This window comes from Ceratotherium simum, chromosome 3 (genome assembly GCF_057802395.1).
Source record: "Ceratotherium simum simum isolate JZ-2026a chromosome 3, ASM5780239v1, whole genome shotgun sequence".
Taxonomy (NCBI): domain Eukaryota; kingdom Metazoa; phylum Chordata; class Mammalia; order Perissodactyla; family Rhinocerotidae; genus Ceratotherium; species Ceratotherium simum.
In genome coordinates this window covers 1067184-1081964 of record NC_141902.1, presented here as the reverse complement: position 1 = coordinate 1081964, position 14781 = coordinate 1067184, and the positions used below count along the sequence as shown (strand labels likewise).

The window sequence follows — 14781 nt, the reverse complement described above, 5'->3', positions numbered from 1 at the left end:
CCTGAGCTAACATCTGAGCCAATCTTCCTCTATTTTGCATGTGGTACACCACCACAGCATGGCTGATGAGTGGTGTAGGTCCGCTCCTGGGATCCGAAGACGAGAACCTGGGGCCACTCAAGTGGAACCCCCCCAACTTAACCACTATGCCACCAGGTCAGCCCCAGGTGTAACTATTTTCATTTGACTGATTAATTCTTTCTAAGAGTGCACATTTTGATTTCATTTGTATTTACAAAAGCTTGAGAAAGATCTCAAATCTTGGTTAGGATCCTCTGTCTTTTTCCATTTTGAATTTCCAATCTAGCGTCTCTGTGGCTACTATTTTTTTTTAAATAAAAAATCCCCATCTTGAGGGATGACATCCACCCTGAAGTGCACTAATGTAATGTGCACAGCTCGGTGGCTTTTTACACGCGTGTACACTGACACCACCATTGAGACAAGATGGCATGAAGCGTGCCCCGTGGGTCCCTGCGCACCTTCCCAGTCTGCCACCCCCCAGAAGTAACCCGCGTCTTGACTCATGTAAACCTCCACTAGCTTTACCACGAGGATCTTCGAAGGAAACAAATGAAAACTTGAAGGGCATTTGATTGGAACTTACCCATCGGCTCCAGTAAGTCCACGTGCCAGCCTTTGGCGCCCAGATCACGCGCAGACCTTGCAGGTACTCTCCGAAGCCCCGCCCCCGGCCCGCGGCCCCGCCCCCCGGCCCGCAACCTCGCCCCGCTCGCTCCTTTCCTCCCGGGCTGCGCAGCGCATGGCGGCCTGCGGGGACCGCCTTCCTGTCATGCGCATTAGGGGTAGGCGCGCCTCCCTCCTAACTTTTCAACCCACCTCCAGCACCCGGCCTCGCGCGACTGCGCAGGGAGAATCCTCAAGGCGCGCGCGCCGGGCCGCGGGATTCTGCGCATGAGCAGACGGGCCGCGAGGGCGGAAGTGCGGAGAGGCGGGAGGAGCGGTGGCAACATGGCGCTCTCCGGGAGTGTGCGGGCTCCGGTGGCCGTGCTGCTGCTGCTGCTCTGCTTGGCGCCCGCGACCGCCGGCCGGCGGAGCGACGTGCGCGTGGTCACGGACGAGAACTGGAGAGAGCTGCTGGAAGGAGAGTGGATGATCGAGTTGTGAGTCCGGGGCCCGCGGGCGGGCGGGCGGCGGGCGGGGTCCCGCTCCACGTCCATCCCGGTCCGCGCCCGACCTCGCTCCGGCCTCACCCCGGCCCTCATAGACCCCGGCGTCGGCCGCCTGGGTCCCCCGCCGGGTGTGGCGGGCGCGCCGAGTCCCCCGTGGGCTCGCGGTTCCCTCGGCGGTCCGCGCGGGGTGTTCCGAGGGACCTCAGACCCGCCGCTAGACGGCCGCCAGACTGACCCTCCTGTTCTCTGTCTCCTTCTGTAAAGTCCGTCTGCGGTGTGGGGATGTCGACTCCGGAGCCGTGCATTTTTGCTTTCTTTTTGTTTCTGTTGTCAATGCCGAGAGAATTCGGTTTGGGCTATTTGTAAACCTTCGTTGCCTTTATCGTTTTCTTGTTTGCTCTTCTCTGCCCCACCTCTCCCCTTTCCTTGGAGTGAGTGTTCTGGCAGTGTGCTGGGTGTCCCGGTTTGCTCTTGGGCCTCTGGTGGGACGGCGTTTCGAGGTCCGGTTCTCGTTGAGTGTGGTGTCGGCTCCCCGGCGCCCGGCGGCCGTCGGTACTGCTCAGGAGTTACGTGCCCGGTGATAGTGTCCCTGCGGCAGCGGTAGGGCCGACCGTGTGCCTCTGCTTCAGGCGCTGCGGTGGTGCGGTGCGGTGTTGAAGCTGGTGGTGCTAGCGAGGCTCGTCAAGAAACCGTTATTGAGTGTTCGCTGTGTACCAGACGCCGCTAAGCGCTTGACATACCTTATCGTGTTTAATTCTCAGCAAATTCTGTAAGACAGGTATGAGAGACGGACCTAAGGGCTTAAGTCATCTGTCCTGGTAGAGCTATACCGGCTTCCTTTCGTCTCCCGACCCTCACACAGTGTAGGCATGCGATAATTGTTGTTAGGACTCTCCCTCCCCTTCTTTAACAAGGTTCAAGTCCTGTTTTCCTGTACGGTTGGGGCTTGGGTTGCCAGTTAAGGAGGGAGGTGGACATCCGCAGGGGAGAACCCAGAAGGCCGGATCAGTAGCTCTTGAGTTGTAAAATCAAAAAAAGCGTCGGACGTTTATTTGGAGGACAGGATAGAGGAAAATGTTTGTACAGTGTGCATATACTCTGTACTGAGTAAGTGAATTTTCAGTCATCATTGAAGCTGCAGGGGAGAGGGAATATAACCAGTGACAGCATTTGGTTTTCGTTGTCATGAGTAACTTGCTTTAGATTGTGCCCACAAAATATTCAGTTTCATAAATAATGTGTCAAGCAATAGTGATTATAATTTATATGCAAAATACAGTCAAGTATTACTCAAGGAGATTTTTTTTCACTCATTTGATCAAACTGTGTAAATACAGCAGTCAAAAGTGAAGTATTAGGGGTTTAAATTAGAGCATCTGTGTGAAATTGAGTAAACCATAGAATTTTTTCTTTTTTTCCCTTATAGCCTACTGGTTTTGAGGTTAAGTCTTTAAAAAGCACCTAAGAAACAAAAGGAACCTGAAAAAGGGATCTAGTAGTCTAGTGACAGTCTGCTCTTATTACAAGTCAGTTCTCTACATTAAACTTATCCTGATCAGAAGTTGTGTTATAGGGATGTTTTCATTTAATGCAATTCATTGTTGTGGGCTTTGGCTTTTATGTATGGTTCTAGTCTTGTTCCACAATGCCTATTACTTTGAGGAGTGTTATTTTCATGAATGAGTCAAGAAAAAATAATGAAGTACAGAAACTGTACTTTTGCGTTTAGATGTAGGCTTTATTCTTCCTGGTTCCATTAAAAAAACGGAGGCAGGGCCGGCCCCATGGCTTAGCGGTTAAGTGCGCGTGCTCCGCTACTGGCGTCCCGGGTTCGGATCCCGGGCGCGCACTGACGCACCGCTTCTCTGGCCATGCTGAGGCCGCGTCCCACATACAGCAACTAGAAGGATGTGCAGCTATGACATACAACTATCTACTGGGGCTTTGGGGGGAAAAAAAGGAGGAGGATTGGCAATAGATGTTAGCTCAGAGCCGGTCTTCCTCAGCAAAAAGAGGAGGATTAGCACGGATGTTAGCTCAGGGCTGATCTTCCTCACAAAAAAAAAAAAAGAGGAGGCAAATTGTAAGATAGCACACAGTAAAGTGGAAAAATCAAATCCTAGGGAAAAATCGGGGACTTGAAAGATGCTGAACACCAGAGGAGTACTTAGGATGCTAATATGCTTGGCCGTGGGTTTGTAAACCCGAGGTCTTGGAAGCAGGCTGACCAAGGGCTGGCCAGAAGAATTTCGTTTGGCCTGCCTCATGTTTGTGTCTGTGGGTTAAGTTTTGAGGTAACATTTTTACATAAAAATGCAGGTTTTCAGCTTCTTTTAAGTAAGAATAGCGGCTGTACTGGGCAGGCAGTCCCCTGTGGCAATTGAGCTGAGTGGTGGTTCCCTGCTTAAGATGGCACACTGTTTCCTTGCTCACCATAGCCTGGCACTTCCTGGTTTTTCCTTACTGGCACCTTGCATTTGTGACTAAAATTATTAGAACTGGTGAACTCTAGATTTGGCATTTAGCTTTCTGGTGGCCACATTTTAAGTAGTTTTTAAAGAGCAGTTTTGCATGTGAAAAAGCCCTTGTGTCTTAAGAACTTATTCTCAGGATTGCTTTTACCTGATCGTCATTGATTTCCAGAGTGTTAGACCCACATTTAAAACTTTTTCATCTTTACAAAATTAACCACTTTGCTATTTTGTTTTCAGTATAAAATATTCTTCACAAATTACGCATTTTAGAATTTTTATCCCGGTATGGTCATTGGATGCTTAACTTTTTTAAAACTATGTTTTTTAGTTATGCTCCATGGTGTCCTGCTTGTCAGAATCTTCAACCAGAATGGGAAAGTTTTGCTGAATGGGGAGAAGATCTTGAGGTTAATGTTGCAAAAGTAGATGTCACGGAGCAGCCAGGTACTGTAAGTCTGTGGTTAGCTTTGTGTCTTTGCAGATTGGGTTCATATGTTTATCCTGTTTTCCATGGTACATGGTCTTAACTTCACCTTTTCATTAGATTTTGAAAACATAGCTGTCTGCAGCTGGTTAAGCCGAGTCACTGACCTCCCTGATGGGGGCTCAGTGTGCAGCGGCTGCAAAAAGCAGATTCCTGGTTGTGTGTACAGCTCATTACTTTTCTGTGTTGCTCTAAGGCGCCTTGCAGACGTTGCCTCCCCCCATTCTTCCCCACATAACTGCCGCTGATCTTTTTCCCTTTGCATTGTGGTCTCCAGACTCAAGTGTAAGATGCCTTTGAGAAGTCCTAGAACAGGTGGACCAGGCAGACATTGACCAGGCCATCAGTTGCATCCATCCCAGGCTTCAGAATAAGGAGCATGTGGCTGAGGTTCTTTGTACAGTCAAGGACACGTTCCCTGACAAGTGATCCGAATCTCTGTAATTACGTTCCAAATTTAATACCTGTGATTTGAGGACATGGGCTCTTAATCACAAAGCTCTCATGGTTGTGGGGTCAAGTGCACTCCTGACTTGGCCCCCTGGACAAGTGGCAGGCCCTGCCCTTAAGGATGCTTCTGTCTTAGACCAGCCTCGTCTTACCTGTTGGTTGTAATAAACCCGGGTTCATGACTCTGCCCCCATCCCAGATGTTAATAATAGCTAATATTTATTGAGCACGTATCTATTACAGGTCTTGCTTATTGTGTAATCCTTACACAACCTTGTGAGATGGGTAGTGCCCCCATTTTACAGATAAGAAAACTGAGGGATGGAGAGATTAGTCCTCAGTTATATTAGTGCTTAACACGTGGTTAATAATAGTTTTAGCTGCTATTGTTAATTGTCCATCTTATGAAAGATGCATAATATTTTCCATTTTTAACAACACCTTAAACTCTGCCTCTGTTTTTTAAATGTCAAATGCAATTTCATTTGATGTTAGACCTTTCTAAGACTGCTGTTATATGTGCTGTTCCGTGGCTCATCACTTGTCTTATCACACAGTGGTGTAATCCATCAAGTGTGTATGTATATATATACGCACACACCCACACATATATAAAATATATTCACAGATATCTTTAATAGTCAAGCTTTACATAACTTTTATTTAGATAATGTGCAGTCATTTTTTTTAAAGTTGCTTTAAGTACATAATTGGGACTTTTTTCATTGTTTGTTACAAAGCTCAACTATTTCTAGATATGATTTCATATTTTTTCCCTGTTAGTATTAAATAATTGAGAATTAACTTTTAAGTAGTGAGTGCTTGCCCCATATCAAACCTACTGTGTGTTTTTTCTTGTCTTACCTTCACATCTTTGTCTTTTGTAGGACTGAGTGGGCGATTTATCATAACTGCTCTTCCCACCATTTATCAGTAAGTGTTTGAAGATTCTGTAGTTCATGCAGAAGGCGACGTCATAGTGCAGTCAGCATAGCAGGCCTCCGGCCTGGATCGTGTCTAAAGAGCATTATATTCAGTAAGTGTATTAGAAGGCTTATTTTGCTCTTAGTATCTTTAGAGAGATGAGTGATGTGTGATACAGTTCCTGATCTCAGAGGTTTATAATTGTTGTGAACAATGATGTTCACATGAAGTGGTGTGATACTGTTCAGCGTAGTGGGTGATTATGAGCCCAGAGTTGTGGTAGGTCCTGCAGGAAGTTTGGTAAGGGAACATTCACTGGGCTGGAGTGGTTCCTGGAGAATATGAGGTTTAAACCCAACCTTAGAGGTAGAATTTTCAGAAGGGTGCAAAGTAAGCATGTCATCCTGTGGACATTCTCATAAGCAGGCATAAATAGGGACATGATATGTTCAAAAATCTAAGAAAGTGCTATAGCTTTACCCTGGGGACAGTAGAAGGTGAAGTGGCTGAGCGTTATATCAGAATGGACAAGACTATGTAGTCTTCAGTGTCAGGTTTTTTTTTTTTCTTTTTTTTTTTCCTGAGGAAGATTTGCCCTGAGCTCACACCTGGGCCAGTCTTCCTCTATTTTGTATGTAGGTCGCCACCACAGCACGGCCGCTGACAAGTGGTGTAGGTCCACACCCAGGAACAGAACCCGTGGACCTGGGCCGTCAAAGTGGAGTGTGCTGAACTTAACCACTAGGCTGTGGGGGGCGGGGGCCGGGGATGGGGGTGGGGGAGGGGCATCCCTAGTGTCAGGTTTTTTAATTGGATTTTATCTTCTAGTGGGGCTAGGAAATCTCCAGTCCCTGCACCTGCCCTGAACCCTAATGTTCATCTGGCTGGTGGGTGGAATGCCAGGAGGTACTTCTCTCCTCCTTTGAAGTTAGCAAAACAGGGAGCTGGTAGTTCTGTGTGGTCTGTCTCCTCCCCCCTGTTTGTGTGCCTTTTGTTCGCCCCTCCTCCCTGTGTGTCTGTTTCTGGTCTGGTCTGTCTCCAGGGTGCCTCCCACCCTCACTCTGTCCTTCCCCACCTGCCCCTCAACTGGTGTCATCAGTCTCCCCCCTTCCTTTTACCTTCTCAGCACCTCCTGAACTTAACCTGGACTATCCTGCCCTTTTCCTTTTAGTCACATTGTTTATCACGCCCATCCCCTAATTTCCGCCTGTTGAAATCCTACCTATCCTTCAAAAACAGCTCAAATGCCATTTTCTCCACAAAACTTTATTTTTTTTGAGTGGAGCCTTCCTTGTGGTCTTTGGCTCTGGGTAGATAGAGGATCCTTCAGCCCGGCTATAGGTAGGAGGGAGCTATTGAAAGTTTTTGCACGTAAGTGATAAAAATGCAAGTGTTAATGAAGTAGGATTAGACTGGCAGTATTACTGAAGGTAGTTGGGAAATGGTGAAGGTGTGGGAGCAGGGAGAGCACTTATGACCCTGGGACAGAACTCCATGCGTTGGGAATGGGAAGGAGGAGGTTGACGTCAGGAAGAACGCAGAGCAGGCTTAAAAGAGTCACTGAAACTGGCAGAAGGGAAGCACTGCACCAGATACCTCCCTTGATTTAAAGCGTGGTGGCTGAGAGGAGGCAGTCGTGACCGAAGACACCAGAAAAATGCCTTCAGTTCTAACCCAGAGTTTAACAATAGCTAATAATAAGTGCCAGACACAATTCTCCAGTCTTTCTTGTAGTCTTCCCTTTCACGTGTATGTTACACATAAGGCTTAAAGTGATTTGCTGAGATATACTTACTGTGTTTTCCCCCCAGTTTTATTGAGATATAATTGACATATAATTAACTACTTACTGTGTTTCATAGTTTTATTATTTGGAAGAGTGACAGTCTTAAGGCTTATGATTGTTTAAAAATATAACCTCATTGTTTAGTTAAATTTGGGGCTAAGGTGTCATGAATAGGTAATTAGCATAATTTGCTATTGTGCATTGCTAATGATTTGAATGTTAGGATTGATTGTAAAATGAGCTTGAAGTATTAGCAAAACATACAAAGTTTATTTGGTGCTGATTAATATTGAATTCTGATCCTCTTGAGTTGTAAAGATGGTGAATTTAGGCGCTATCAGGGCCCGAGGACTAAGAAGGACTTCATAAACTTCATAAGTGAAAAAGAGTGGAAGAATATTGGACCCATTTCATCATGGTTTGGTCCTGGTTCTGTTCTGTAAGTATAAGGGATTTTTTGTCTTTTTATTTCAGGATTAATTGAAACAGTTAACCATATTTCGTGTAAATAAAGCATTCATACTGAGTTTTAATTCCTGGACTCTTAAGGTATATTCAGATTTACTATGTGATGTTTTTAGTTTGACTTTATCTTCAAGCTCAAACAGATACTTGGATCCTTGTTAAACTAGAAGGAGGCATTCTACAGAATTAAGTTGAAAGCCTTTCCAGGAATATTTTCACTCTAGATACGGTCATTTGATCATTAAACACTAAATAATCCCCCTAAGCATGTGGGCAGTGTAAGGGGTGAAGCTGTCCTGTGAGCTTAATGTTTGAATGAGAGCCCTCAAACGTGTATGTACTCATGCCGCTTAGATTTCAGGTCCCGGTTTCATGTGGTTGAGTCATTCCGCCTGTCTGGTGACTGAACCGTGTGATGCGCAGTGACCCTGATGCTGAGCTTCCTGTACAGCTGGAGGGTAGACGCATCTCTCCATAGTAGCTCGCTCTGGAGCAGTAAGGGCTGGGGACAGCAAGCATGTTTCCGGCTAGCCGTTGGGGTGCAAGTCCTCAGCGTCATTTGAGAGACCTCTGGGAATAGTGAGTTTTGCTGAGGTCACCATGGACTCATCCTGCTGTGGCTAAGCTCTCTCTTCCTGTCTGCTCATCATGCTTGCCCTTGGAGGATGGGGGAGTCGGGACTCCAGGAGTGTAGGAGGGAAAAGTGCTCTGGATTCTGGGAGTGGGAAAAGAGCAGCCCTAGGCAGGACTTTGAAATAGAAGTTTATCTTTAGCACGGCCCCCCTCCGCTCCCCCCCCCCCCTTCTTGAGAAAGCCTCTGCATCGAATTGTCCTTTAGCTGTCAGAATTCCCCCACTGAGCCCCAGCCCAGCCCAGTTCAGGCGCCCAGTGTTCCTGGTAGTGTGATTAGTGCAGACTGCAGTGAGGTGCACAGTGCTTATGTTTCAGTTCCTTGTTCCTGGCCCATTGTGCATTTTAAACAACAGAAGCAACACGGTTAAAGTCCCTTTCTGTTGAACTGGAAATGTAACTGATTTCTATTCTTTGAAATCTCATCTCATAAATGAAGCTTACCCTCTCTGGTAGAGGAAGGGCATTGCTTGTAAGTCTCTGTTGAGTCCTCAGGGCAGCAGTCCATACCTTTTTTATTGGTGGACTGAGTGAGGGGCACTCTCAGTGTTGGCCCAGCAGGTCCACCCACCCAGTGATGGGCAGTCAGGTTAGGTCATCCAGCACGCAGGAGCTTTGGTTTATGTGCGAATTGGTTTATGTGTTGGTGGCAACACTTCTGCTAGAGGAAAGACAATTGGGAACCCACAAACCCATCTCATTTTTGGAGGATACCTTTTTGTAACTGCCCATCTAAACTACTTGGGTTTAATTATGTGAAAATAAGTATCTTTATTTATATGATGACTTAGCATTTATTTCCTATGTAATTGTTTATCATTAAACTATATCAAACTAATACTATTGTAAGTTTTATTTAATTTTAATACAAAAGGGGGGTAATTGTTAGGCCTCCTTCAGCCCCCCTTGTCTGCTCATTCTTTGGAGGGTCGTAAGGGTGAATAAGAGCTACCATTTGCTTACATAAGCCTAACTTTAACCAGCTGGGTCCATAGAGCTTGTCATCTGTTACTAGAGTGTTATTGGAGAAATCATCAGATGAAAGGTGAAAAAAGGTTAACGTCAAAGCAGTAGGAGAAAAGGAAAAAAAATTATCAAGTGTTATTTCTGAGGACATCACATAGTGACAACAATTCAGAAACTTAATTTTCATTAATGAGCCTTCCTATTACAGGCTTGAAATCAGTGATGTCTCACTAATCTTGACTGATGCCAGCAGTGAAGTCTGTGGTGTCGGGGAAATGACAGTACAAACAGGAGATGCCGACATGCACACACGTGTTGTGCTTCACAGCTGTGCGTCCTCCTGAGTGTTCAGTCATCTCTCTCTTGTTTTAGGATGGGCAGTATGTCAGCACTCTTCCAGCTCTCCATGTGGATCCGGGTATGGGCTAACACTTTATTTCCAGTAAACATTTTTGACACTGTCATTTTTTAAAAAACAATCAGGTTTTTAGTTTATTTTTTCTTTTGATTTTAGACTTGGCACAACTATTTTATTGAAGACCTTGGATTACCAGTTTGGGGATCATATACAGTTTTTGCTTTAGCAACTCTGCTTTCTGGGCTGTTTTTAGGACTTGTGAGTACTTCGTTTTCAGAGTACTAGGCAGAAAAATATTTTAAAATTTGACAATTTAATGTAGTTGCACTAGTTTTATTGTATACTATACGTTCAGACTTACTTACGTTTATTTTTGCAGTGTATGATCTTTGTGGCAGATTGCCTTTGTCCTTCAAAAAGGCGCAGACCACAGCCATACCCTTCCAGTAAGTATGTTTGTGAATGTTTATCCCCTTCATTTCTGGGACGGGATTTCATTGCCGTTCCAGCTTAGGTTTCTACATATGGAGTGCTGGTTTGTGTTGGTAGCGGGAGGGGGTATAGGTTTCATGTAAGAATGACAGCCCGGTGGATTTCGGAACATAGTTATTTTCTTGGCATTTATAATGTGGAGAATTTTAACATTGCTATATAACTTATAGATATTTAATACGATCTGATATCAATTTATTTGAAAATTCTATGGTATTCATGGATCCATTTGAATATACTTGAGTCAAAAAAGTTAACTATATTCCACTCTTGAGTAATTCATTACTATAGGGACACACTGGAGGATTTTTCTTTGTGTGCTAACCAAGTCTAAGTTTTTCTGGTAGGATATTGGAAGAGCAGTTCCCGTAGCTGATTGAGGATTGGCATTGACCCTGTGCTGTACTACAGGATGAGTTTATATAACTAGAAGTATTCGCTGCTCTCTGTCTTAATAGAATTACCTACCAGTCATGTATTTTTAATCTTAAAAATTACATGGTGATGGCAGCCCTCCTGTGAGCTGTTTGTGAGAACTCTCCGTCGTGCCGTCTGCTTCTCAGCGGCTCTCTAAAGTGGGCGGCATCAGTGACACTCTTCCTGTTTCGTGGTTGAGGAAACTGAGGCTCAGAGAGACCAGCTGTCTTTCCAGGATCACAGAAATGGTGGCAGACTCTGGGCCTGACACCCTCCTTAAACACTGCCTTTCGTGACTTGGGATTTATTGAGGTCAGAACTCCTGGAGTGGAATCTGTGCAGGTGTCCGAACCGTGAGCCTGTCTGTTGAACCACTGATGGGTTATCTCTTCATTTCTTAGATTGTTGCATCGATACTAAAAAGGGACGTGTTTAGGGGAGGGGATTGTTTTACCCACCAAGGGCTACTGACCTGTAGGAAAAAAATGTAAGCACAGATTACTTAAAAGGCAGTTTAAAAGTTGGTGAGTGTACATTTTATATTTATTTCATTTCAAAAACCTTAAACCTAACGACAGATTTGTCTTTTAAGTAATCTGTGACACAGCTGGTAGATACTGATCCACACTAGTGTGATGTGGTCCCTTCTGTAGCAGGCCACATCATTTGTTTTCCAGTTTGCGTGCTCAGCTTAGATTTTGAGTTGCTAGGAAAGACCCAACTCAGTCTGGCTTTAAGCAAAATAGGAATTTAGTGGTTCTTGTAGCAGGGAAGTCTGAGGGCACAGTTGGCTGGATCCTGGGGCTCAAATGTTGTTATGATGTTATATTTCTGAATTGTCCAATTCTCCATGTCTTTGCTCCATTTTTTGCTCTTTCCAGTCCTTAGCATAAAATGATTCTAGAAAGCCACAGCTCAGAATCCCAGAGCAAGAAGGAACTGCAGTTTCTCCCTGCACCCACCCACCTTTCGGAAAAATTCTGTGCACTCCACTGTGTAAAGGGCTCACTTCTTGGAAGAATTACTGTAAACCAGGGTTCTCAGCCTCGCTGCTGTTGACCTTTTAGGCTGGATGATTCTTAATTGTGGCAGACTGTCTTTCATACATTGTTGGATGTTCAGCAGCATCCCACTGGGTGCCAGTAGCACCCCTCAGTTGTGACAGCCTGTACAGACGTTGCCAGTGTTCCCTGGGGGCAGAATCGCACTGGTGGAGAACCACTGCTGTAACTACAGTGCTCATCACAAACAGATGGGATGCAGCACAGGGAAGGGCGGTGGACCCAAGAAACGGACACAGGCAGACCAGACACAGACTGTCCACTGCGTGGTGACTTCTTCCACCTTACCCCACTCTCCCCCACTTTCGGGACTGCCTAGGATTAGGGGCAGTCCAGAATCACTGAGCAGAGTAAAGCTCATTGGCCCCATTCTGTGCGCTGTGTCTCAGTACCGTGGTGTGTTCTAAGTTTGAGGGAACTAGCAGCATGCCTTATAAAACATAGAAAGGGTATATGTGTGTGTACATGTTTAAAAATTCACTGGGCTGTACACTTAAGATTTGTATATTTTCTCATTTGTTTACCTTAATAAAATACATGTGGGGAAGAGGAAGCACATTTATCAAACCACGTGAAAAACAGCATGGGTAGGAATCTAACCTTCAGCTGTAAATTCTGATTCCTGTTCTCCTGGGAGCTGAAAACAATGGTGGAGTTAAAGTTTGATTCAGTATACTTACTAACTGGAAGATTTCATAGGAAGTTAATACAAGATAGTTACATTTGGTGCAGTATATTTTCTTACAGCATCCGTATTCACAGCGTTAATTCTGATTCATTAATTTCAATTCAGTTCATGAACAGGTAGGTAATTAGAATGAGTTTGGTAAGTAAAACGGGTCTTCCAAACCAGTTTTTATTTTTATGGTATCACTTATTCTTGAAGAAAACTTTTTTCTTTCGAAAATCCAACATATGAGTGATCAGTAAATGCCAAGGCATTTATGGGCCTATGAATTGTGTATTGATTTTACTCTGGTTTTAATACATCAACAAAACACATTTCTGGTCTTTATCTTTAAGAAAAATTACGGCCAGAATCTTCTCAACCTTTGAAAAAAGTGGAGGAGGAACAAGAGGCTGATGAAGATGATGTTTCAGAAGAGGAAGCTGAAAGCAAAGAAGGAACGAACACAGACTTTCTGCAGAATGCCATCAGACAACGTTCTGTGGGTCCTTCCCTGGCCACAGATAAATCCTAGTTAATTTTTATAAATATCTTGATAGGATTTTGACAGAAACAGAAGGTTGATTGTTTCTTTTCGTTTGAAGTAAACTGTGACTTGCTTGTACATCGCTGGGTTCAGTCTAGATTGTCGTTAGGTCGAACAGTCTACCTTCAGAAAATAACAGTAGTACTACGTAAAAAAGTTTGAAATTGGGTTTAAGAACAGCATGGTGGTTTAAACAGTTTAATTTTTGAAAAATCTGGTGCCAAGCAATAAGATGTGTATGTTTGTTTAATAATAACCTGTTTCAAGTCTGAGTTGAAAAATTAATTTCCCATATTGCATTATTGAGTTATTTAAGGAGATTACTTTGGAGAAAAAATTTCTCATTTGATATAATTTTTTTCAGTTTCACTGTGTGAAAAAAAGAACATCTTTCCCATAAATGGGAACTTTGCCCATTGTCTCAAGAAATGTGTATTTCAGTGACAGCTCTGTGGTCCCTTTAGAGATAGAGTCCAAAATTTCCTCATATTTTTACATTATGCGACTAATAAAGTGATGTTGGTTTGTTGCAGTCTTCTGCACAGGATGACACGGGATGTGTGCTGACCGAGAGAGTTTCGTGCGTGGGGGGTCCTGGTTCCTGTCCAGGCATTGCCACCTCTGTTCTCCTGTGCCGGTGTGTGATTTGTACTTTTGTTACCATGGGTTACATTTTTCATTTTCTAAATTGGTGAATTTCCTGGAAATGTTTTTTGTATTTTAATAAATAGTACTTTTTTCTTGTTTCAAACTGAAGTGTTCTGAGGGATCTTTAAAATTGAAGAGTTATCTACTGATAATTTAAAATTTTGGCCACTCATTTCAGATTTTACGTTGTCCTTGTTGAACATCTACTTGAACTTTTTTTTTGGATGTGAAAGTGAACCGTCTGTTTTTTATTTGCTGTTGTGGAAAAGCCTTGGTATTTTACATTTTGAAGATTCACAGAAGCTTAATTTGATATAAAATACAGTTACAGTCTACTCAGGAGAAAGCGTTTCACAGTGTATGTTTTCAGTGTGTATTTGTCCTCATGTATGCAGAGCTCCTAATTGATGGTACAGTCAGTGTGCTTGATGTTTAAACATCACAGCATTCTCATGTTTCTGGAAGGACAAACTCTGTGTCCTGCTGTCCTTTCTGTTTGTGGGTTCACAGGTGGAAAGCAGCAGGTTAGGACATTGAGTGTACTTCTACTCCTTGAAGAGTTAGAACAGAGTTTTCACCTTATGGGGGGCGGGGGTGTGGGGTGGTAATAGGGAACTGTATTAGCTGCAAGAGGGGGAAACCCATAACACTTGAGACCGAATACCTGTCCCTTATGTGATAGACGATGTCTGTAATGTCCCTGTGCGTCTAGATCCTGCTACTGTGAGTCCATTAGACTGACAGTGTCACATGTACAACAGTTTTCTTTACAGGCCTGTCCTTCAGAATGTTGACTGTGCTATCATTGAAGAGTTTGGATGTGTAATAAATTTGTGATGCTTTAGAAAAATATTTTAAGCACAAAATAAACTTTTGTAAGCACTTCACTAAACCTGAAGACAGTGTGACTTCTATTTGCATATTTAGAAATGCTTACTTTGTATTTAAGAATGTTCAGATCAATAGTTGTCGCTGTAAATGTCATTGGTGTGTGTCATCAAGGCTAGAGTCTCACAGCTTTTTCTGTTCCTTGAGGTGATAGAGGAAAATAGTGCTCGTTAATCAAGCATTCTATTTGCTAGTCTTCTAGTATACATGACATGATGAATTTCAAGTTTTTAAGTAATTAGAAAATACTATTTATACAGAAAATTAAAAGTAGGCTGAACAGGTGGAGACCTGATATTTCAGAAAACAGATTGCATTTCTTCAGGATTGTCGCTGTAGACAGCTGAATAATCAATTTCTGTCACATCAGAGGCTCACAGACACTGTATGG

The 14781-nt window shown here is 43.8% G+C and overlaps 1 protein-coding gene, 1 long non-coding RNA gene and 1 other non-coding gene across 6 annotated transcripts in view; 2 read left to right on the top strand and 1 right to left on the bottom strand.

Moving 5' to 3' along the window:
* Positions 1-671, bottom strand: part of LOC147917386 (uncharacterized) — a 54738-nt gene extending 54067 nt beyond the window's left edge. For all 4 annotated transcript variants that reach the window (XR_015549492.1, XR_015549495.1, XR_015549493.1 and 1 more), the window contains exon 1: positions 608-671. This is a non-coding gene — a long non-coding RNA (uncharacterized LOC147917386). The remainder of the gene's footprint in view (positions 1-607) is intronic.
* Positions 672-951: 280 nt separating this feature from the next.
* Positions 952-14400, top strand: TMX1 (thioredoxin related transmembrane protein 1). Its single transcript, XM_004436338.3, has 8 exons — positions 952-1124; positions 3936-4051; positions 5429-5474; positions 7562-7690; positions 9685-9730; positions 9827-9928; positions 10050-10116; positions 12664-14400. Exons 1-8 carry the CDS (start codon positions 973-975, stop codon positions 12840-12842), a joined length of 837 nt encoding a protein of 278 aa, XP_004436395.1. The 5' UTR covers positions 952-972; the 3' UTR covers positions 12843-14400.
* LOC147917385 (small nucleolar RNA SNORA70) lies at positions 4171-4304 on the top strand. Its single transcript, XR_015551797.1, has one exon. It is a non-coding gene; the product is annotated as a small nucleolar RNA SNORA70 (small nucleolar RNA).
* Positions 14401-14781: the final 381 nt, after the last annotated feature.

Coding starts and splice junctions, on each gene's coding strand:
- TMX1 (XM_004436338.3), top strand. CDS start 973: ATGGCGCTCTCCGGGAGTGTGCGGGCTCCGGTGGCCGTGCTGCTGCTG. Junction 7,691..9,684: donor TTTGGTCCTGGTTCTGTTCT/GTAAGTATAAGG, acceptor CTCTTGTTTTAG/GATGGGCAGTATGTCAGCAC. Junction 10,117..12,663: donor ACCACAGCCATACCCTTCCA/GTAAGTATGTTT, acceptor TTTATCTTTAAG/AAAAATTACGGCCAGAATCT.